This window comes from Balaenoptera physalus (genome assembly GCF_965194825.1).
Source record: "Balaenoptera physalus genome assembly, contig: HAP1_SCAFFOLD_2112, whole genome shotgun sequence".
Classification (NCBI taxonomy): Eukaryota; Metazoa; Chordata; class Mammalia; order Artiodactyla; family Balaenopteridae; genus Balaenoptera; species Balaenoptera physalus.
The window spans coordinates 37,517-62,016 of NW_028124693.1; the positions used below are offsets into that span (position 1 = coordinate 37,517).

The window sequence follows — 24,500 nt, forward strand, 5'->3', positions numbered from 1 at the left end:
GTCTTTGTCTTCCATGCTGCCGCCTCCATCACTGTCCCCGCTGGGATTCGTCTCTTGCCTGTGGGTCGGGGACCCCAATGCCTGTTGGAAGGAGCCCAGCAGCCTTAGTTGGGTTTCACAGGCCGCAGCTGTTTCAGCCTGTCCGTCACTCCCTCCTCCTACCTCTGGTCACACTGTCTGACTTTCCTTGGGGAAGCCTCCCGCCCCCCTCCCTCCCTGTGCTTTGATCCCCCCCGCCGTGCCTCTCCACCTCCTCGGGGTAATCCAGCTCCAGGGCTGGCAGGCAGAGGGAATGTGGTCCCGCTGGCACCGTGACTGATGCAGGCTTGGCCGTTTGTGTCCATCAGCCCAGTGAAAAATCAGTCTTTGAAACTATTGTTCAGGAAGAGCTCGTTCTGCTGGGTATGCACCCTGGGGGATCTGAGCCCGGAGCTGCTGGGGGCCACCTGGACGTGGACCCTGGACCTGCGGAGAGAGACGGGCCAACCGAGCAGAGCCTGGGTCACACACACCTCTGTCACGTCGGCCACTGAGACTCAGGTTTGCCCGAGCCATGTCACCCCCAGTCTGTTCAGTTACACAGGCCCTTTTTTGTTTAAATCCATCTGAGCTGATATCTTTCTTTTTAACAAAAGAGACATGACTCCCACAGATGGCCATATGAGACCCTGGCTTCTCCTTGTCTTTTGAAGATTCCATAAGGAATCTCTTACATCCAGACTTTTGCACAAGGTACCTCCTTTTCTGGAATTTCCCTTCCTTTTCTTTGCTTGAATAATTCCTATTCATTCTCCAAGAATCAGCCAAGACTTCACCACTCCCGAGAATCCTCTCCTGACCCACCCAGGCTCCCTGACCACGACCCTCTCCAGCACTCACTGTAATACACCCCGATTGCCCGTATACTTTTGGGGACTCCCTCTAGACTACAAGCTCCTTCGGCTGAGATCATGTCTTCTAATTGTTGTATCTCCAGAATCATATATATTTACTCATATGTATGAAAGAAAAATGAAAGGTTCAAAGGGAGATAAAGAGAAATTATTATCTTGGTTTAATTTAAAATGGGACCATGTATTTCAGAAATATCATTGCCTTTGGCTAAATCATGAGAATGAACTGGAGGAGGGCAAGCTTGGAAACATGGAGACCAGTTGTGGTCATTAGGCAAGAAATGATGGCATTATGAATCACGAAGGTGGGCGTGAGGATGGAGGGGATGTGACAGATTCAGGATATTCAAGAGACACGACGGCCCAAGATTGAGGGAATGTGCTGAATTCATTTATTAGCTCTCATGCTTTTTTGCGTGCTTTAGTTCTGTTTTTGAAAGATTAAACTGTAGGGGTCGAGCATGCTGTTGGACGCAAAGGTCCAGGGCTCAGGAAGGAGTGTGGGGTGTGTCTGGGGGTCCTTGGCACTCAAGGTAGTAGAAGAGGTAGAACAGGGAGGCCGTGTACAGTGGGAAGAGAAGAAGCCTGGGACAGACGGTCAGGAAACACCAACAGGCAGAGAAAGAGGATTCTGACCAAACAATCCCCTAATTTTATTTTTAATCCAACAATTCAGGCTGGAAATTTAACTGTCTTTCTCTCTAGACGTCTTCTTATCTATTTCTCCTGATTCTGGTGAATTCAGATAAAGAATACTTATAAGAACTTTTATCTCAACACTTTCTTTTTCAAATAAGATATATAAATATCTAGATAAATATTGCTAAACCTTTTGAAAACTGACTCTACTTCCTCATAATATCATTCGTTATCGATAGTTACTATGACCGTTTTAGGCCAAACTGGGGGGTTGAGGTCATATATCTCTTGATCTTTAAAAATATCTACAACCAGACTTTTGTTTAAGGCAATGGAAAACTGAAAATACCATCCTAGAATTGTTTTTGAGGACACATTTTTAAAAAAAATTAACCTAGTTAATGGCATATTTACAAAGAGGTAGAAGAATCTGGAAGTGTCTATCTCCATTTCCTCTTGATTTTTTTTTTTTTCATACTTGACATTCCTTTTACTCCCGCAGAGCAGGCTCACATCTGCTGTGTGTTTTGCCTTCATTGATACAGATGCTCCAAAATCAACAGGTGTTTTCTGATGTCAGAAGCCTCTCTTGTTTCCTTTGGATGCATTCCAAAGCTGGATAATGACATGTGTGGCTGAAATGGCTTATCTCTTCCATAGGACCAACTGGCTAGAAGATGCCTGAGGCCCTGTTGCCAGGGAATTCTCCATCAGTTTATCCACACGATTCTTCAAACTTCCAGGTCTGGGTTCCAGGTAGCGTGTGTTGTGTGACGTGCACTGTGGCAGCGTCCACATGGAAACCGACAGAAACATTTTGATTCGAAACTTTGGTCTCTAGCAATATCTAGGAATTGTTTTAAAAAGGAAATAGATATAACACATGGTAACCCTCTTCCTTGATTTCTTAACAAAACTTTTGGTCCGGAGATCCACTGAGAGTTTGAACTCTGAATATATATTGCTGTGTTTAAGCACATAGTACTAAGCACGAAATTTAGAGAGTTCATATTAGAAAGAGCTGTCTTGTATGGCAGCCAATTTAATTATTTCTACCATGAGCCAGTCACATTGAAAGAAAAATTCCTAGATCCATCAGAAGAATAATTAAGATATTTAACTATATTAAAACCTTCATGTTCACTGAAATATTTCATGTGCTTCGGTTCCTATTGATTTAAAGGACATGTTTTGGGACCTCCCTGGCGGTCCAGTTGTTAAGACTCCATGCTTCCACTGCAGAGGGCATGGGTTCGATCCCTGGTCAGGGAACTAAGATCCCACATGCCGTGGCGTTGCAACCAAGAAAAAGAAAAGACATGTTTGAATTTTCACTAGATGAAGCTTAACTGCTTCTGAATCCTTAATTTAAGTTGTAGATTATATTATTCTCCTTCTCAACGTCATTAAAGAAGATCTTTCCAAAAAACAGGAAAATATTTTTTGGTGTATTGTTAAAAGTAAAACATGGTCTACACACAGAACCGATTTGGGGAATTAAAGCCTTTTTCTCCTGCTGCAAGTGGCCCCTGTGAACTCAGAACCCTAAACTCCTTCTTTTCACATCAGGAATTCTTTTATCGAATTGCTGCTCAGTGACCATCAAATCGGTTTTCCTTTCAAAAATATAGTCAGACTCTTACACTATTATAATAAATACCAAAATTAGAAGGTACTTAAAGGCCTCATTTCACAGGCTCTGGCCAAACGGGCGACTGAGAGTGGAGAGAACAGGCCCACCTCCCTGGATGTTCGAGCTGAACTGAGGTGAGTCGACACACGTGTGAATTACGGAGAACAAAGCTGGGCAGGACAGGACAGCAACACGCTTGCCATGCTCACAGGTCACATCAAAGGGCACTTCTAAAGGGGCGACATCACCTGCAGACGAATGTGAAGAAGAGGAAATGTTCTTGAGCTTTTAGGTTACCCTTCACAGGAGTTCTAGCAGTTTGGGACATGGCTCAGCAGGAGGTAGGCTCATACTTCCAGGATTCCTGTTTATTTCTGGCTGTGATCAGTATCCTCGTGTGGGTCTCTCTCTACCTGGGCTGCCGTCGAACAAATCGGCAGAGAGAACAGCCTCTGCGCTCAGCGGGCTCCGGGTGACGCCTCCTCCCACCTTGGCTGGCTCTTCCTAGGCCACCGCACAGTCCGCCCAGCTCAGCCGCTTCCCAGCCCGCTGCCACCCCAAGCATCACCATCTCCCTACAGGGGTCAAGCCAGGCCCTCTGACGGAGCTCCCTTCCTCGGGGAGCATCAGGACTGTGGCGTCCGCCCTCTGTCCCTCCATCTCCCTCGCGCCCGGCCACTGGCACCTACCACACCCCCGTGGCTTCATTTAGTGTTCCCAGCCTGTCATCTCTTAGTCTTAGTGACCCCCTTAGTCTCTTAGTGACCGGCCCCATCACCACCCTGACAGTTTATGCCTCTTGGACCTTTAAACATTCCTCAGATTTACTTTGATTGTTCAGAGAAGGTCTGTTTTCGCTCATCTCTTATCAAGCAGGCTGAATAGCGCAGTTTGGCTGGGTTGGGCTGGGGATTACCTCTGACTGCTTATTTTAGAGAAAGTAGATGACATAGCAGTGGAGAAACCCATCCTTCTGAGGTGGAAGTAGAGATGCCAGATTCCATAGCTGTCTCTCATTGAGGGCTTCTTGGCTGAAAACTACTGAAAATAATAAACACCGTGACGAGGCCGCGGGGGTCCCTTAGGTGTGCTCCAGCTCCCCCCCAGGGATGTTTTCTAGCACACGTGCACCTCGGATCTCCACCCCACGGTTTGAGTCACAGGCATGGCCCAGCAGGCTTATCCCACGGGGTCACTTCTCTGCCCCCTCCAGGGGCGGGACCCCACCCCCCCGCCCCACTCCACCTTCTGCCCTGAGAACAGGAGAACTCCGGTCGCTACAACCTCAGACAAAGTCCGGCAAGGAGAAAACGCAATCTGGGTGGTGTGTCCCTCCACTGATGCCTGGCCGCCACCGGGACGCTTGGAAGCAGAGGGAATGTCTGCCCTTTGAGAATTCAGCATTTTCTTCCTCTCTTCTTCCAGACTCCTTTATCCACCAAACTTATCAGATTTGATACTCTCCAACTCCTGACTTGTATCACCTTTTGAGAGATAAGGAAAGACTGTGGAGCGTCTACTGAGAACCTGCGGGACTGAATTTCCTTATTGATAATTCTCATCACCTCAAATACGCCTCTGCTCTCCTGACATAATCTGTGATTTTAGAACATGCCTTTTCTGTTTTGTCTGTGGTGTAGTTTTGTTTTGTTTTTTTTTTTAATATATAGGAGCAGGTATTTTAATATATGTCTTTATCCGAGTCATTTTATTTTGGTGAGATAAGTAATATTCAAAAGGAGGGTATCAGTTAGCACTATCTTAAAACATATCTGAAACCTATTTCTAAGCCCCAAGTGTCCCCAGCATTGGTGACCCACCCAGCCCTTGGCAGTGGAGTGGACGGGAGGAAGGAAGGAAGGAAGAAGGGAAAGAATGAAACCGAACTGTGCCCTCAGAGAGCCCCTAGTGACACGTTAACCAGCCGCTGTCACAGACCCCCTCCCTGGGAGTGGCTTTGATGTCCAGCTATTCATTCTCTGGTTGCTGTGTTTACCTTTGTGAACTGCGTTCCCTCCCAAGGGTAGCTACGGATACAACAGAAATGCATGAAAATGTACCCTGTTTGGTGAGATGTTTCGTTTGAAATCTGCCAAGGTCAGATTTCAGTGTAAGGTCAGTGGAAGTGCATCAAGCCACCATCGCACTGACCACAGCCGTGGGACGCAGGCACAATTATAACCTGCCTTAAAGACGGAGCTCAGAGTGATTTGCCCAATGTCACACGCATAAACGGCAGGGCCAAGATTTGAATTAGACTATAAAACATTGTGGTACATAAATGACACCTATTCCTCATTTCCCCTGAGTTTGTAATGAATTATTTATTGCAGCTGGAAGGCTGCTTCTTACAGGACATGGTCTTGGTATAGGAATTAAAGATGGAGGGATGGAAACAGCCCCGGATTCCACCTCCAGCGCAGGTGTTGGCACCCCCCCCCCCCCGCGCCCCCTTGGTGCTGCTCCAGAGCCCAGCTGAACCGGAGTAACACACCCAGGGGGTCACGGGAGCCGAACCTCCACATCAACCCCACTTCCTCTTCCTCCCGCTCCGGCCCCTCCTGAAGGTTCAGCTCGTCCTTCCTTCATGTTTCCTCATTTACCTACAGCTCTCCACGCCATGCCCTTCTGATTAAATAGCCAGATCTGACTGCTGTCGCTGGCGCTCCAGAGAACCCACATCTTTGGAATTCTTATAAAATTCATGGCCTTGTGCTTGACCCCAGCTGGTTTAGTCCTCATGACAAATCATTTACCAATTTATAAACTACGATCCTGAGGCATCAAGTAGTAACTCTCTCAAAATCACGTAAAGCTCAGGTGGTAGAATGTGTTCAAGTCCATCATCCTGTATCCCCAATTCAAGCAGCTCTAAAAACTCCCGACAAGACCGGGTCTCAGTTATGCGGGGGTTACGTGCGGTTTTTACAGGACTTAATGTAAAATTCAAGTCGGTGAGACCGAAACACGCATGCTCTTCCCCACTTTAATGGGCTTGAAGGCTTCACCGCTTGTGATGAGCCCACTGACCCCAACCCCGTGGCCGAGCGCCGTTGATGGATATCAGTAACCTCCCGCGGCTTGAGGTACTTGGGGCTATACAGTCTCTCTCGGGAGACTTGCAAACCTTGGGCCAAATCCTGCCAAATGCATAAATGCTTAGCCAGGAAATTTAAAAAGTCATACTTCCTGATCTTCTAGACCCAAAGGAATCTTTCCTGTCTGTCCTGGGTCACGCCAAAGAGCACCTACGTGACAGTTTGCAACTTCACTCTGATGTAAGGCCACCTGGGCTGGGTGGAGCCTTCGGCTGGTCCGCAGCCTCTCATCTGAAATTCTAAACATCAAAAAACAAAAAAAAACACGGAGAATCAAAAGTATTTGTACAACTTATTTGGCAGAAAAGAATTGATGTTGAGGGTTCGTTCTAATTTCGTTTATCCGCTGAGTGTGAATGTGCCTGTTTCGTGCTGAAATTTTAGTCTGTGTGCTTACAGAGTGCTGTCCCACACCTCTGTGGGTTATTAATTAATACGCATCAGATTCTCTTTCTACTTGGCCCCGAAGGCTTGGAAGAGGGGATTAAGATGCTGTAATTCATTTATGCAAGAACAAAAGGGCCATGATCCTTTGAGTCACTACAACTTTTACCAACAAAAAAATTATTTAGTACCTTTTATTCAGATTGACAAATACATTTTTAGTGTAGATGTTAGTAGTATACCGCCTGCTAGCTATTTCAACGGTGAAGATTCTTTTTTAAACTTTTTATTGAAGTATAGTTGATTAACAATGTTGTGTTAGTTTCTGGTGTACAGCAAAGTGACTCAGTTATATATATACATACATACATACATATATATTCTTTTCCATATTCTTTTCCATTATGGTTTATTATAGGATATTGAATGTAGCTTCCTGTGCTATACAGTAGGACTGTGTTGTTTATCTATTTTATATATAGTGGTCTGTATCTCAACAGTGAAGTTTCTGATTCAGGTAGTGAAATGCTAGCTAACCCCACCTGCTCTGTACAGCAACTATAATCTGCACGGAAATAATCATCCCACAGACACTATAATATATTATTAGCACTGAAATTTTAAGAAATGTTAACTATTTAATTATCTTAAATTTTATTATAAACCTGCCATATTTTAAAACAGAAAAGTTTAAACGGTGTTTAGAAAACACTAAACATTATTCAAATTTTATTTGAAAACTTAGAGTGTAATTTCAACCAGCAACAAAGCATTACTAAGAGGTACCCCACACTCCCTGCCCACCCCACCAAGTTTCTTTTTCTCCTAACAATTAAAGTCATATTGCTTGGTGCCACTGTGGGTAAACACCAATCCAACCTGACAACTGAAACTGTCAGTGATTATGAGCTGGTTATCTTCATGACACAGGGGGAAAAAAAAAAAAATATATATATATATATATATACCAATCAAAAAACAAAAACTACTAAATTTCATAGAAAATCCATAGATCCCTAAGAATGTCTGGGATTTCCTAAGGTCCATGGATCCTACTCTGAAAAACACTAGACAAGCATATGAATGTACACAGTCTACCAAAAGCTCTCCTGCCTTTAAGGAGTTACCTGGAGTGTGATAAAAATATAAGTATAGAGACTTCCCTGGTGGCATAGTGGTTAAGAATCCGCCTGCCAATGCAGGGGACACGGGTTCGAGCCCTGGTCTGGGAAGATCCCACATGCCACAGAGCAACTAAGCCCGTGCGCCACAACTACTGAGCCTGTGCTCTACAGCCAGTGAACCACAACTACTGAGCCCATGAGCCACAACTACTGAGCCCGTGAGCCACAACTACTGAAGCCCGCACGCCTAGAGCCCGTGCTCTGAAACAAGAGAAGCCACTTCAATGAGAAGCCCGCGCACCGCAATGAAGAGTAGCCCCTGCTCGCCACAACTAGAGAAAGCCTGCACACAGCAACAAAGACCCAATGCAGCCAAAAATAAGTAAATAAATAAACTAAACAAAACAAAAAAATATAAGTATACTCAGTATCCCATGGAGTCCTGCCAGGAAGGGCAATAGTTTCTTCTAAATGCTAAATAAATTACAAAACCTAAATTGCTAAAGATGAGTGGAAGTAAATGAAAAATTAACCAATACAAATTTTTAAATGAACTAAGAAATCTCAGTGTTTTTGATTGGAATTGAATTCACATGAAATTTTAAATGCCTGGCTTTCATCACAGGAAGGAAAACAATTTGTGAAGAAGCTTCCTTCATGTGTTGCATTATCTGGAACTATTAAAAAATATTTTGCTCATCCTCTCCATATATTTCTTTCATTTGGTGTTAGTAAGCATAGTGGATACTTTCCACTATAGGACGCTACACTTGATATTATTCCAAATGGTGTAGGGGTGCTGGGCGGGCGGGTGCAGATATCTGGCTGGGGAGTACGTTGTACTTCAGAAAGACAAAATAAAGAATGCAGGAACTCACCAAGGATGCTGAAAAATAGAGGAAGAGCGTTTTCACTGTTTTAGAGACGTCTCAAAAGTTTCACCTTGTACTAGGTCATCTGCAAAGCTGGATGAATCTAGGACTAAGGTAAGGTCCTAGGACTAAAGACCTGGGAGGATCCTTAGGTACAGCATTTGGTTCAGGACTCTGGAACAATCCTCACATTGTCCTAAGTTTATCCAAAACCAATCAATCTACAGAAGGAGTTGAACATACTCTAGGGATAGGTTGGAGAGTACAGGTTATTTGTTTTGTGCCTTTCTCTTCTATGTTAGACTTCTGTTTCCTAGAGTACGTAAAAATGATTGTTTAAAAAAAAAGTACAATCCCTCAATGTCATGAGGTACCAGAAACAAAAATGAGGTTGATCCAGAAGACTATGTTCAATGTATAATCTGGCTGTAATGTGTAGATTTTTAATGCAAAAAGTCAGTTTTTTTATTATTTCCATTTTTCAATATTAATGTAACAACCATCAACAGGATATGTGTGAGTGTGTATAAATAGACACACACATATTTATAATATTTAATCTACCAGTGATCAAATTAACAGCTATTGTAATAATAAAGGCATACACACAAGAGGCTGAATTCTGTTCTTTTCTCCATCATTTGTTTGGTTCTGTAACTGTCTACATGGAGTCAAATTCTTTTCTGCTGTAGCTGCATTTTTTCTTTCAAGACTTAAAGAAATGATGAACAATACCTCCAAAGTTTCCTGGCTACTTCTCGGTAGGTTCCAGAGGGACTGATTGCATCTTTGACCTGAAGAGCTGCCTGAATAGGAGTAAGGAGGACGTTTCTTACTGGATGCTGGGGCAACTCAAATCTGTAAACGTGTCCCTGCGAGGTCACTTTAATTGAAAGCTGCCTTCACTTACTGTCAGATTGAATGTGACTATGAGGAAGAGAGTCCATTTTCTCCCAGTGGTTTTATATTCCCTCTAGAGATGGTTTCTTTTCCGGTGGAAGACTTTATAGTTATTTATATTATAGGCAATGTAAAAATGAGTGTAATACTGACTAAATGTCTAGCGCCACCTATTGGTAGTCAAGTATACATTGAATCTTGGTGATTGACATTCCCTTTAAACAGTAAGTAGAGGTGATTTTGACTCTTTTTTTCCCCAATGTCTATGTCTATATGCATACTTTATGATACCCAGTATATTTAAGTATTGGTGGTAATAATAATTATTATCGAATACTTTAAAGTTATGGTTTGAATTATTCAGTTTCACAATTCTCTTAAAGCAGCACATGCAGTGATGGTCTACTTTGCAATAGTAAAATGAAAAAGGTAGAAAGATTCTGGAGTACAAGGAAGAGGCAAAAACATGACATTTTCACATTAAAAAATATATATATATAATACTTGTCTTGAAATACAGATGATCACTCACAACACAAAGTATCCTAATCATGCACTATTTCTTTTAAAACAGATTTTGGATATCCCACCCTACCTCCCCACCCCGCCCCCGAGATTTAAGAGTTTGAAATAATGGTCATTTAAATCCAATTACTGGGCTTCCCTGGTGGCGCAGTGGTTGAGAATCCGCCTGCCAATGCAGGGGACACGGGTTCGATCCCTGGTCCAGGAAGATCCCACATGCCGCGGAGCAACTAAGCCCGTGTGCCACAACTACTGAGCCTGTGCTCTAGAGCCCGCGAGCCACAACTACTGAAGCCCGCGCGCCTAGAGCCCGTGCTCTGCAACAAGAGAAGCCACCAAAATGAGAAGCCCGCGCACCGCAACGAAGAGTACCGTTCGCCGCAACTAGAGAAAGCCCGTGCGCCACAACGAAGACCCAACACAGCCAAAAATAAATAAATAAATTTATTTAAAAAAATAAAAAATAAATTCAGTTACTCATCTGGGCTAAGAATAAATGTGCCACAAATAGTGCCGAGACAACTGGATTTCCACATACAAAAGAATAAATAAAATTGGACTACTTCACACCATAAACAACAATGAACTCAAAACCATTGAACACTTAACAAAATGTGGTCTATACATACAATAAAATATTATTCAGCCTTAAAAAGGGAGGAAATTCTAACGCATGCTACGACACAGATAGACTTTGAGAGCATTATGCTAAGTGATATAAGGCAGTCACAAAAGACAAACATTCTACTCTTAGGAGGTAGTCAGATTCACGGAACAGAAAGTAGAAAGATGGTTGCACCTTTCATCTGGGGGGTGGGCTCTTGTTTAATTGCTATAGAATTTCAGTTTTGAAAGATGAAAAGGGTTCTGGATATTAATTGCACAACAATGCGAGTGTACTGAACTGTATACTTAAAAATAGTTAAAATGGTAAACTTCGTTGTTTTTTTAATCACTAAAAATAAATATAATTCTGAGAAATAGATCAAACATAAATGTAATAGCTAAAATTATAAAATTCATAAAAGAAAACATAGGCATAAATCTTCATGATCTTGCATTAGGAAATAGTTTCTTAGATATGATACAAAAAGCACAAGCAACCAATGGAAAAATAGACAAAAATGGACTTCATCAAAATTGATAATTTTTGTGCTTTCAAGGACTCCACCAAGTGAGTGAAAGACAACCTGGGAGGAAACATTTGTAAATCATATATCTGATAAGAGACCTGGATCTAGAATATACAGAGAATTCTTACAAGTCAATAATAAAAAGACGAGTTAATTTCAAAATGAGCTTGAGTTTGAATAGGACTCTTTCTCCAAGGAAGTTATACGAATCACCAATAAGCACAAGAAAAGATGCTCAATATCATTAGTCATTAGGGAAATTCAAATCAAAACCACAATGAGAATACTTGTTCATACCCACTCTGATGGCCATAATCAAAAAGACTGATAATAACAAGTATTGGTGAGGATGTAGAGAAATTGGAACCCTCACTTTTTTTTGCCGCACCCTGCAGCTCGTGGGATCCTAGTTCCCCAACCAGGGACTGAACCCAGGGCCACAGCAGTGAAAGCACTGAGTCCTAACCACTGGAATTCCCAGAACCCTCACGTATTGCTGGTAGGATTTTAAAATGGGGCAGCCACTTTGGAAAACAGTCTGGTAGTTCCTCAAATGGTTAAACACAAATTTACTGTATGGTTCACCCCAAGAGAACTGAAAACGTGAATCTGTACAAAAACTTGTATACAAATGTTCATAGCAGCATTATTCATAATAGCCCCAAAGTAGAAACAACCTAAATGCCTATCAACCGATGAACGGATAAATCAAATGTGGCATATCCCTTCAATGGAATATTAGCCAGCCAGAGAGAGGAATGAAGTCCTGACAACTGCCGCCACATGGATGAGCCTTGAAAGCATCTTGCCAAGTAAGAGAAGCCAGTCACGAAAGACCACATAGTGTGTGATTCCATTTCTACGAAATGTCCAAAATAGGCAAAACTGCAGACACAGAAAAGTCCATTAGTGATTTCCTGGGGCCCTGGAGGTCTGGAGGGGAAGGGGGAGTGACTGCTAAATGTTTCTTTTCAGGGTGATGAATCTTTTAAAATTGATTATGGTTAAGGTTGCAGATATCTGTGAGTATACAAAAAACCATTGAATTGGACACTTTTAAAGGGGGAATTGTATGACACGTGAAATATACCTCAAAAAGAGCTGTTATTTAAAAAAGAGGGAGTGGATGGGTCAATACTGGATTCAGCATCATTAAACATTGGCTAGTTTAGAAAGAGTAAGATGAGAAAGAGAGATGCTGAACACCCTTAATGGTATTAAGGCATATAAAGTGAACAGAGTTTAGATTTAATGAATGTGAGGTTATACAGTGATTCGTAGTTTGAACTTTATTTTGTTGCAGTAAATAATTCCCACTAAAATTGAAAATAGAAACATTGCTCTTCTCACTCTTTATCTCCCAGACTCATTCTTCGCAACCGACAACGACCGAGCTTAAATCTAGAAACTTTCCCCCCAGCTAAGACTACAGCCCCTCTTCCTGGGATTGTCTTTCATATATGTTAATTTCCTAAAAGCACAAGCTGTTATTTTCATTCAGAATGTTAAAGATACCCCTAGGTAAACTCATTTTAAAAGTCTTGATTTTCACAGCCTTCTTCCACAATAGAAGCTGAAAGAATCCCTAGGGCAAGCCTCTCGAGAACCATCTGGGTGAGAATTTCCTCGGCTGCTTTGGTAAAAATGCAGATTCTTGGACGTTACCTCTAACTTACCACACGCCCAGGTGATTTTTATGCATACTAGAATGTGTAGATTTGGAAATATTCTACTTCCCTACTTCATCAGAGACGTGGGACTTTTGAAATTTTATTGCTGTATGGAGAACTACAGAATCCCAGAATGTGAAAACTGAGAGGCACCCAGGAGCCCTCTTGTGCAACCCTCTCATTTTATGGAAGAAGAAATGAGATGATTAACCCAAAGCCACACTGCCAGGTAGATAGGGGCACAACCGGGACCAGGCAGAGCGTGTTCTGCTGCTAGGGCGGCGTCCTGGATCCGCTGGGGCGGAAGTACTCCACGGAAGTACAGGCTCCCTCCATCCCCCATTAGGTGGGACGCTGAATCTTAGCTCTGAATACAAATAGGAAACTCCAGAGAAAAGAGGACGGAAATCGCATGAGAAAAGGGGTGGGGGTGGTCTCTGTAGAGATAATATTTTAACATTTTCTCTACCATACCTTTTTTACATTCACTCAGTTTAATATTTAGTTTTTAGAAAGCATTTCATGCTGTCTCAATTATTACGTGTGCATGTAAGTGAGAAAGCTTACTTCTGTGTTGGTAGAGTTGACTATTTCCCCTTTTCTAGTTGGGCACTGGTGGCTCCTTAGGAAGGATTTTCTACAAGTTGCGATTCCTCCAGAAAACAATTTCACAAGATGGTTCTCTCCCTCTCCCTCCATCTTTCCTTCCTTCTTCTGCCCTGGAAATTGGCCAGCAAGATTATTTATGGCTCCTGGTTCACATCACACCTTAATAATAAACAGGAGCAGTTTCCCTTTGTTTTCCAATTTCAACAGCACGGTAGTTAAAAATTGGCTGCCATCAGAAAACTCTTTCTCCGAGTCTAATGTGCTGTGCTGTGTGTATACATGATTAACCAGTACAATACGTACAGCAAAGAAACCAGGTGAGAGATTTATTGATTCTGGCTGAAACAAATTGAAAAGTAACCTTGAACACTTTGTGAGTCCGTAATGAGTTCCACACATCAGCCTGGGAAACAGCGTAGCCCGTCCATTTAGTTGATCTAACTTAATAAAGTAATACCAGTGTAAAAAGTAGGTCAAAATGATGACATTCTAAAATTCAAAGTTCTTTTTTTTTTTTTTTTTTGGCTAAGAGAAATGCATTTATTTTAAATGGGATTAATGAATTTGGTAGAAGATGGTATTTTGTTAGATATTTTGAAGGTCCCTCTGCTAACGAATACTTTGTGATTGATTAGTGGGATGAATGAGTGTCTCCAAGTTCAGAGCAGATTCCAAGTAACCTTCAATGACTCGGCTCTTCTACAAAATGTCCCTGCCTCTGATGAGTCAAAATTCAAATTGAGACTGTAAACCAGAACATAGAATTATTTAGTGTCGTTCACATTATAGAACAGAATTCTGTTCTCCGGATATTCACCCCATTTGAATTAAATGTTATCTGACGCTATTAAGAGGCTTTGTTTTCTGAGATTAGGTATAAGCTTTAAAAAAATATCTGAATAATCGGAATAGTATAGAGAGCAATAATTATTAAACCCTCCTCCACCAATTAACATTCTGAAATCAGAAATGGAGAGACTCTGTATATAATAAGCACATGTGATAGCAGATTTCTAACTTAATTTTCAAACACAGATTTTTCACTGTGGATTTTTTTTTTGTTGGTTTGTTTGTTTTGTTTAAGAACCATAAAAGAAACATGTCTTTTCTTGGATATTATATTTTATTCATAATGTTTTTCTGTTTATGGTAGGAATTAACTGGTTCTATAAAAGTAGAGAATTCCATTTTTATGGGAAGAGGAAAAATAGGTTAAAGTGGGTAAAGGTAAGTCATCCACTTGGTTATTGAGAAATCTTGATTCTTTTTAAGGCTGCAGCCCCCCTTTTTTTCCTGGCCAAAAATAAAAGTGACTAAGTTCCCCAAAGTGTGGGGTAATAAAAGAACCAAAAATGAGTAAAATTTTCATTCTGACTACAGTATACTACTCGTTTTGGTAGGAAAAAACCCCACAGATTTCAAAACTGAATAGTAAGCTTTTGGTTTGTTTACCAATAGAAGAACTCTTGTTTTCTCTTCTAACAAGTGTTCCCAAACAGAAAACTTACCACAATCAGTTTTAGAAAAATATTTCTCTTTGAGGCAAGAAGGACAAATACGATGTTTAAACAGCAGCCAGTAAAGACCCTCAGTGTGGAGGAAGGATGCCGACATTCCCCACACCTGAGACGCCTCGCTTCACAATGAAACGGCAGTGTTCTTGCACCCAAGTAGAACCTCTAGAAATTCCGACGTTAGGGCATGTTGCCACGGACACCCATGCTTAAATCTGAAAACACTCTGGTTAGCATAGAGCTCGATTTGTAGAGAAATAATTATTCTCTTTGTCATTTTGAGTCCTCAGGCACCTAAAGAAAGTCTTTTCACCCAGAACATGGTCATGATCTTTTAAAATCCATTTGTAAAATTATTTCACTTCTTATGTAAAAAGATAAAATATTGACTACTGATGAAAATTTCCTCCTACACAAATATTTTTCAAGCTCATTTACCCCCCAACCTTACTTAATATCACTAAACATTAAACAAAAATTTTCTGAAATATGTCATCAAGTCCCAAAATGAACAAGTGAGACTGGGGAAAATCACTAACCAGCACGTATCAGGGAAGGGAAAGAAGGTTGTATGTTAAAATGTCTTGCCACTCCTACAATTACAAGTGTCATTTTCAAAAATTTAATCTTTATTTTATATTGGAGGATAGTTGATTTACAATGTTGTGTTACTTTCAGGTGTACAGCTAAGTGATTCTGTTATACATATATATATATCCATCCTTTTTCAGATTCTTTTCCCATATAGGTTATTACAGAGTATTGAGTAGAGTTCCCTGTGCTGTACAGTAGGTCCTTGTTGATCATCTATTTTACATATAGTAGTGTGACAAGTGTCAATTTTAAGTTGATTAACTTAAGGTAAACTTATCTTTTTTCTCTTTTTAAAGTTCATCGGTGTTCCCACCACAAACCTTAACTGCCATTTAATCTTAGTAAGACTGAAAAGAGAGGGTGAAAACTCATTTTACTCATTCCAGGCAGGAGGGTGGGAGGAGAGGAAGCATTTAGAATTCTGAAGTAGATTTGTAGAATGCTTTAAGGAAGCTCCAAAGTACCAATGAATTCAAGCTTAAAATAGGACATGAAATAAAGTTTAAAAGCAAACTTGTCAGATGATAACATTATCCTATGACTAATCATAAATCAATTAGTTTATGTGCTAAAGCCCTTTTCTATCAACTACCCTGGGAGAGAAGCTAATCCATTCATTGCCAAGTGGAAATGTGCCTGGGGAGGAAAACCGTCCCGATTGGTGCTGTCTAACTAGGTGCATCTTCCAACCAGTGTTCAATTTCAAATAAAACGTTTAATATCTGAGTCTTTTCCAGATAGTCTCTGACTTCTAATTTTTTAAGTAAGAGCTTTATGGAGATATAATTTACATACTATACAATTCACCCATTTAAAGTGTACAATTCAGTGGTTTTTAGTAAGTTCAGTTGTGCAATCATCACCACAATCGAGTTTATAACATTTTTATCACCCCAAGAAGAAACCCCATTCCAGCTCCTTTATTACTCCCCCCTCCCCAGCCCTAAGCAACTGATAATCTATTTTCTGTCTATGGAGTTGCCTATTCTAGACATTTCATATAAATGGAATCACGCAGGATGTGATCTTTTGTGACTGGCTTCTTCACTCAGCATGATGTGTTTTCAAGGTTTAATGTCTAATTAAAAAAACCAACTTTCATTTGGGAAGAATTTCAAACTTACAGAAGAGTTACTAAAACAAAAATTGTACAAAAAAGGGGGAGGGGAGTGGGGGAGGGATGGATTGGGAGTTTGGGATTCGTGGATGCAAACTATTATCTATAGAATGGATAAACAACAAGGTCCTACTGTAGCACAGGGAACTATATTTAATATGCTGTGATAAGCCATAATGGAAAAGAATATGAAAAATAATATATACGTATAACTGAATCACTTTGCTGTAGAGTAGAAGTTAACACAACAGTGTAAATCAACTATACTTCAGTAAAATAAATTTTTAAAAAATTGCACAGAAAAAGTCCATATATCACTTTTCCATATTCACCTATTGTTAATCAGATGTCTAAAGGCTTTCAGTGTCTGTTACCACAGCAATAAAACCTTTTTTTAAAAAGTTATATTTATTTAATGAATGCTTGTAAATAATTTGGATTGCCATTTTGAACCTTCTTAACATGACTTGAAACCCAGGGGCTAACTGGGTGGTAGACATGTGCTTGATACAGGCCAACCGATTTTTGTATGTGCCCAGCGGTACATGAGATTGTAAGACTTTAGAAACTGAAATGAACTGAAATGAACACACAAGAAACAGGATTTCAGGCGGCCAGGAAGATACCACGCCCCTTCCCACCATTCTTATCAGATTGGACTTACAATCAATCAGCATCTAGTAAGCATCTTATTTTGTGTCCCAAAGTGGTATAAAGCGATATAAAGAGGAAGAAGCCAGGTGGTCAGTTTTCACAAAAATAACCAACTGCAGTATACTGTGGCCTGAACTCTATTAGCAAAATTATGAAAAATAGCTATGGGAAGCATAAATAATTAATTCTTTCTGGGAGGAAGATGCTGTAGGAATCACAGAAGGGGATGTACCTCAAGAAAGCTTTGAGACAATTTTTTTCCTACTGGCCAAAGGCATTAAAGATGGGCCAGCCTACGTCTTTTTATGGAAAAAGTGATAAGATGAAGTTAAGTAGGTCTTTTCCCCTGAAGTTTTATTATTTTACAAATAATCAGGGAGCTAAGAACCTAAGGCAGCTTTTTTAGTTTGTGTTTTAGGAAAAATAGTACTCAGGGTACCCTAAATGTAAACTAGCATACATTACAGCTTTCCTCTATGTTGCAACAATTCTAGTGCACGCCATTTACAGTGTACTACTTTTAATATGTTAACGCAGTGTTTCCCAGCCCTGGAAATGGCCCCAATGTTTCCCAGCCCAGGACCACTAGGATGCTTGTACTACAAATTCCCGGTTGAACAGAATCTCTGTTGAGAGAAGTCTGGGAAACTGTTTGGAACATGTTCCCCTAGGAGTTTATGATGATAAGCTACATTTAGAATACTGTGTTACTATATTCATTATCAAAACTTAGTTTATGGACATGGAAAGTGTTACTGCAAAAATGTGGAATGAAAAGCATGTTGTCCTAAGTCTTCAAGGCAGGCCGAGTGCTCTAGTAACCTAAGGGAATTGAAGGCCTTTCCAGCAGTGCAGGAATCATCAGTGGCTAAAAGGAAGATGATAGAGTGGTGTTTGTGCATGTGTGAAGCCGTGTGGACAGTGTGGAATGGTGGAAAAAGCATAAATTGTGGAATCAAAGGATCCGGTCCTTCCTAGATTTGTGACTCTCGTGAATCATTTCATCTCCCTGAACCTCATTTTCCTCTTGTGAAAAAGAAAAGAAAAGAAAGAAGTTTACAATAGCCAGGAAATGGAAGCAACCTAAATGTCCATCGACGGAGGAACGGATAAAGAAGATGTGGTACATAGATATAATGGAATATTACTCAGCCATGAAAAAGAACGAAATAATGCCATTTGCAGCGACATGGATGGACCTAGAGATTATCATACTGAGTGAAGTAAGTCAGACAGAGAAAGACAAATACCATATGATATTGCTTATATGTGGAATCTAAAAAAATGGTACAAATGAACCTATTTACAAAACAGAAATAGAGCCACAGATGTAGAAAACAAACTTTTGGTTACCAGGGGAAAAAGGGGGGAAGGGATAAATTGGGAGATTGGGATTGACATATACACACTACTACATATAAAATAGATAACTAAAAAGAACTTACTGTATAGAACAGGGAACTCTACTCAATAATCTGTAATGACCTATATAGGAAAAGAATCTAAAAAAGAGTGGATATATGTATATGTATAACTGATTCACTTTGCTGTACAGCAGAAACTAACACAACATTGTAAATCAACTATACGCCAATAAAATTTAAAAAGAAAGAAGTAAGAATATTATAGTAGGGTTATTTTGAAGATTAAATTGAAGTTTGCATATAAAAATACTTTTTGAAGTACTGTATAAATATTAATTATTATGTTATGTAAAACAACAAATCACTTTTCCACATTCATGTCCTTTAAAAAGCAATACCAATTTTTTTTTTTTTTAAGGAACCAACATACCACTTTAAATGTACTATGCAAGTCCACTATACCTGAAAATAAATCTACAAAAGAAACAATTTTTCTTTTTGGTGTATTACTCCAGGTTGTAGCAGTTTTCATAGTGTCACAATTTTAGGTCTCCTCCTTACAGAAAGTTCTTGCTCTAAACTTGAAGACATTTGCAGATGCCTGGTTTAGAGAAAACCTACAGATACATGAAACAGTAAAGTAAGAGAATTTGACGATCATTTGAATTCAAGAAAGCTATTTATAAAAAAATTTAAAACTGAGGGAATACCACTAGACAATTCAAGCACCTTTGAGAGCCCAGCTAATTGCAATTTAGAATGGAAAAAATTTTGGAAACAGTATCTGCCTGGAAAATACAAATTCCCATCAATTAATGATTTAAAACCCTCTGTCTGAACCAAGGCCTTAGTATAGTAATAATATATAAGTGATACCAAAAAAGTCAATATTTTATTATATGGAAATATTTTCAATACATGGAAACTTGTGATCACAGCTCTTTGTCGATAGTGATGGGAACAAAAGGAAGATGGGAACTGTGACAGCCAGAATTCCAAGCACACTGGTCAAGTTAGAAGTCAGAATGAGGTGGGGGATGGGGTGAGCAGAATTTGGCCAAAAAGCCTGATCCTGTTACAAGACGAAGGGCGCCCCACAAGTCAGGGAGGGAGCCCGCACCATCTACAGCAACAGCACTCTGCAGCCTGTGTGTTGTCATAGCTGCAAACACTTTAGGTGAAGGACTGCAGCCTTTAGCTTTGGCTTCTGGTACCAGACCCCCCAAACTGACTATTAGAAACTTCAGTTTCTCCATGGGTAAAACAACAACAACATTGTGTATATATATATATAGAGAGAGAGAGAGAGAGAGAAATTATACTGTATCACAAATATTATATCCCATATATTCTATTATCTACACGATGCGTGGGAGTAGTTACAGCTAATAATACAGCTGGCATCAGAAGAAAGAATTCACATCGGTGACTTAGAAGCAGGTCACCGTAAGGTTACGTGACCCTACGAGGTCCAGCTGCCCGTGCTTTCCTCTTTGCCCCCAGTTCGCTCGCCAGGCTTCCCCTCCTGCCCAGACACTAGCCCCCAGCAGCGAAGCTGAAAGCGTTCATCCCCACTCACCACCGCGGCCGCAGATCTGACTGTCAAGGCAAACAAGCCCGTCGTTCAGCAGTGAATAATGTCAATAAACGGCTTATTGTTGAGCTGGTGCTTATCAGTGAGAGAAGTTCTCATCTAATATCGCTCTTATAATCCATTGAGTATCTCCTTTAAAAAAAATAAATAAGGAACTGGGGACCTAAAACGGCTAAGCGAGGAAGGGGCTGCGGGTTTAAGGCCGGTTCTCCCTCGGGGGGTGGGGGGGGCGGTGCTGAGGTCTGCAGCCCGGGGGGTGTTGGGGCTGGGATGCAGGATGCGGATGCGGTACCCTGCCTGGCGGGAAGCAGCTCGGAACTTTGGGAGCAATGTGAGAATAGGTTGATGTCTGAGGGCCCTCATAATAAAAAGTGTGAGCTTGTATTTTGCATGACTTCGTTATTTTATTTTTCTAGTGATGTTTTAAAAGTTGTATTTTAAAAATATCAGTGGGTGACAGATTGGAAAGAAAGGGAAAACCGGAACCTTCTGCACGACTACTTTGAGAAGCCCTGCTTTAGAGAACGGTTCATTTTGATGAGCATTTCAACCACGGAGTCATTTTCTCCGCAGAAAAGTGACCCGGGCGTGATGGGAGGGGGTGGGGAACGGGCGCGGGTACTCAGATCTCCCGCCTGTTTGCGGTGGGCGGTGGGATCTTTCTTAGTCAACCTGCAGGTGGCTGGGCAGAGATGCCTTCCTCCCAGCTCCTGGCTCCAGGTGAGCGAGTGGTCTCATCCCTTCAGCAAACACCTTCAAAGAGCCGGCTGCAGATATGAAGATTGGCCTTCTCCAAACACAGCGAGATTGTGGAGGGGGAGTAGGTGAAAATCATATTCTTAATCACAAACAAACACAATTAACTGGCAACTGGATTAAGATACCTAATCAGACCAAATTATCTAGAGGCTCTTATAACCATCACCCTTCTTTTGAAAGTTCTTAGTTACTCTGGGAGATAATGCTCTGTTAATGAAATATGTGCCCAGAGGGAACATTCCTCTTCTTAAAGTGACAGGATGAGGCTTCAATAAAAGCAATATAAACTCTAAGAGAAAAGAGTGTTCTCCAGAAAAAGACATGACAATGCTCAAAGGCCAACCAGCAGTCAAAGCGTCCACAGTTTTGGTCCCTCTGAGGGCAGGGGGAATCCTCTGATGGGCTGTCTCAGGCCATCTTTCATTCATTCAGCAAATCTTGTTGAGGTCCTATGATGTTCTGGGCACAGGAATCCAGCAGTGCACAGCACAGATAACGTTTCAGGGAGCTAGCATTGCAATGCGGAGAGGGAGAGACAATAAACAGATAGATATACAATATGACACCTGCTAAGAATAGGTGCTTTAGGACATTATAAACCAAGTGGGAGAAGAGACTAAGAGAAGTTTCTGGAGGCAATGGCAGACATTGGCTATTTTAGGTAGGATGGTCTCCCAGAGTAGGTGTCCTCGGACGATGGAGCTAGCCGTAGAAAAATCTGGGGGACCTCGGTTCCATGCAGAGGGAAGAGAACATAGGTTTCAGGAAAGAAAGAGCTTGGCATGTTTTAGAAGCAGCCAGAGGCCAGAATATAGCAGAGGTGGAAGAGAGCAGTGAGAGGTGCGAGTAAAGAGGTAGGAAAGAACCATTGTATGTGGGGTGTATGGGGGCTGTGCGGGCTGCCATAATGGACAGGTATTTACACTTGATTGAATTGGCATTGGTGATTATATGTCATGTACGTGCATTGGAAATGTTCACTATTAAAGTGTACCCAAATCAAAGGCCAGGCAAAAATCGGAAAGTATTTACTAATTATCTTTATAAATATTCTATTATAATTCATTTGTTAAATTGAATAAGTATTGGCAAAATCAAATTAGCAGAGGTCTTTGAACTACTGAAGACTTAAACTGCTCAAGAATTAAAGCTTCAGTCTGAACAACCATCCTGAAACTGAACTGGTATATCAGATATGTTTTGTAAGTCTCACTACATACAATGCCCAAACCAGTTAATACATACACGTATGATTAATGTTTGTTAAAGCATTCATGCTTCAAGTCTTTGCCTAACCAGAGGCTGCCCCTTCTAGCTCTGGGATGTTTTATCATCACCCTTTCTGTAGAAGTGACCCAGTAAGATTTTCCTGTTTTACTTTTGGAAAGGGAGGAAAGCTATGCCAAGGAGAGAGGAGCTTGGTAGGTGCCCTTGGCTGTCCATTGCAGCTGAACTTGGACCTGCTCACTAGCAGGGTTTCAGGAGCTGCCAGGGGTGCATCTCCTGGGCTCTGCAGAGAGAGAGCAGCCATGGAGGGGGCAGTGTTTGGGGGTGCTGAGCCTGACTTGGAGGCTCAGGGGTTGGTTTTCATATTAATACAGTTCCACAGAACTCTCTCTCATGCCGAAGATGAAAATGACTCATGGGAATTCAGTCATGCATAGAAGCAGTGTAAATTAGATTGGCCAACCTCTGAACTTGGGGCAAGTCATGAAATCTGACTTGGTATGCATGATTTTCTTCGTTTAAGATCATGGAGAGTAATGTGTGTGGGTGTGGCTGACAGAGGGGAGAGGCACTATACTTATGAAGTATTTCCTCAAAGCTGCCACAAATTCTATGAACGCTTCTGGAAAATATTATTTAATCCTTATTCCCCTTTCTTCCTTATCGTTTTTAGCAAAAGAAAGCCTACTAGGTCAAACCAGTCTCTAGTTTTGCTCTAGCCATGACTGAAAGCCCAAGAAACACTTTTTGGTACAATCTTGCACTATCAGAAGTGTGGGTGACCCCACCCTAAACAAACAAAAATAGTGCCTTGGGTTTTTTTTGTCTTTAATTGACTCCTGAGGAATTTGCCAGCAAGAAAAGATAGTAAAGAAGGAAATTTTGGTATTATAGTTTATGGTCACATTTTATACTTAAAATAATTTTACAATAAATTTAAATGAGTAATTATTATTTCTTTGCTTTGTTTTTTTTTAAACAATATATTTTTTTTTTTTAAGTTTAATTTTAATTTATTTATTTATTTATGGCTGTGTTGGGTCTCCGTTTCTGTGCGAGGGCTTTCTCTAGCTGCGACAAGTGGGGGCCACTCTTCATCGCGGTGCACGGGCCTCTCATTATCGCGGCCTCTCGTTGCGGAGCACAGGCTCCAGACGCGCAGGCTCAGTAATTGTGGCTCACGGGCCTAGTTGCTCCGCGGCATGTGGGATCTTCCCAGACCAGGGCTCGAACCCGTGTCCTCTGCATTGGCAGGCAGATTCTCAACCACTGCGCCACCAGGGAAGCCCCTTTGCTTTGTTTTTGAACATGAAAACAGTGGAGCATTGCAGGAGATCTGCACAGAAGTGCTGGTGTGCCCAGAAACCAAGCAAGCAGGTGGGGTAGCTGGGAGACGGATTACAGCCAGCAAATAACAGATATACTGAGAATAGTGGGAGCCGGGTTCCTTACTGTCAGAAAAGGGATTTACAAGTACGGAAAGGAAGCAGGTTAGCAAGAATCCTGAGATGTTGGATTGGAATTGGAGGTATCTTCAATTACCTCATGGTTTTAACAGATATAGAAATAACTATAGATATATGTGTGTACGCACGCACACGTATGCTTATGTTTCCTAGCTCTCTCTGCTGAGAGTATCTAGAAGCGATGATACCCCAGTACCAATGAGAACCCAGATTTTGGTTTCTAAACGCCATCCTTCACTAAAAGATGCTCTTGACTCCTTGGAGAAATGACTGAATCTGGGTTGAGGCAGGAAAAATAAAAGATGAGCCTGGAATATCTTGTTATGCCAAAAACTAAGGAAATAGCCAAAGGATGATAAGGACATATCAAAAGGATACAGGAGCCATGTTGAAAGTTGCCCCACTGGCCAAATCAGTGACAAGCAGACCACCCAAACAAATAATATTAGTTAAGGATGACAAACCACTGAATAAAGAAGGAATCCATGAGCCCATACTAATCTAAAGGGAAGGAAAACTTCCTTATAGTAGAAGGAATACATAAATAGAGAGGAATGATGGGAATACAAAACCACCACTCCTCACCCATGCAAGCAGATGCTAAGGCAGGTGGGTGGAGGTTTGATGAGGATATTAGCATAATATAGAGCATAGCTCTCCCTACAGAAAACATTTATCAATTGGATAGGGAAAAACGGTGGCTTGAAGCTGGAGAAACTGGGCAGATACCA

The 24,500-nt window shown here is 41.1% G+C and overlaps 1 protein-coding gene across 9 annotated transcripts in view; it reads left to right on the plus strand.

Moving 5' to 3' along the window:
• LOC309654141 (uncharacterized protein) overlaps positions 1-4,790 on the plus strand; it is a 34,944-nt gene extending 30,154 nt beyond the window's left edge. For 2 of the 9 annotated variants that reach the window (XR_014259928.1, XR_014259933.1), the window contains 4 exons: positions 348-732; positions 2,035-2,275; positions 3,229-3,299; positions 4,591-4,790. Coding sequence is in view for 2 of the 9 variants with exons in the window: in XM_082478795.1 (XP_082334921.1) it covers positions 348-540; positions 2,193-2,288; positions 3,229-3,299; positions 4,591-4,639 (409 nt within the window). In the remaining 7 variants the exon portion in view is untranslated. Of the gene's footprint in view, positions 1-347; positions 733-2,034; positions 2,289-3,228; positions 3,300-4,590 lie in introns of all 9 variants that reach the window. The other 7 variants (XR_014259932.1, XR_014259930.1, XR_014259931.1 and 4 more) reach the window with 7 other exon arrangements.
• Positions 4,791-24,500: the final 19,710 nt, after the last annotated feature.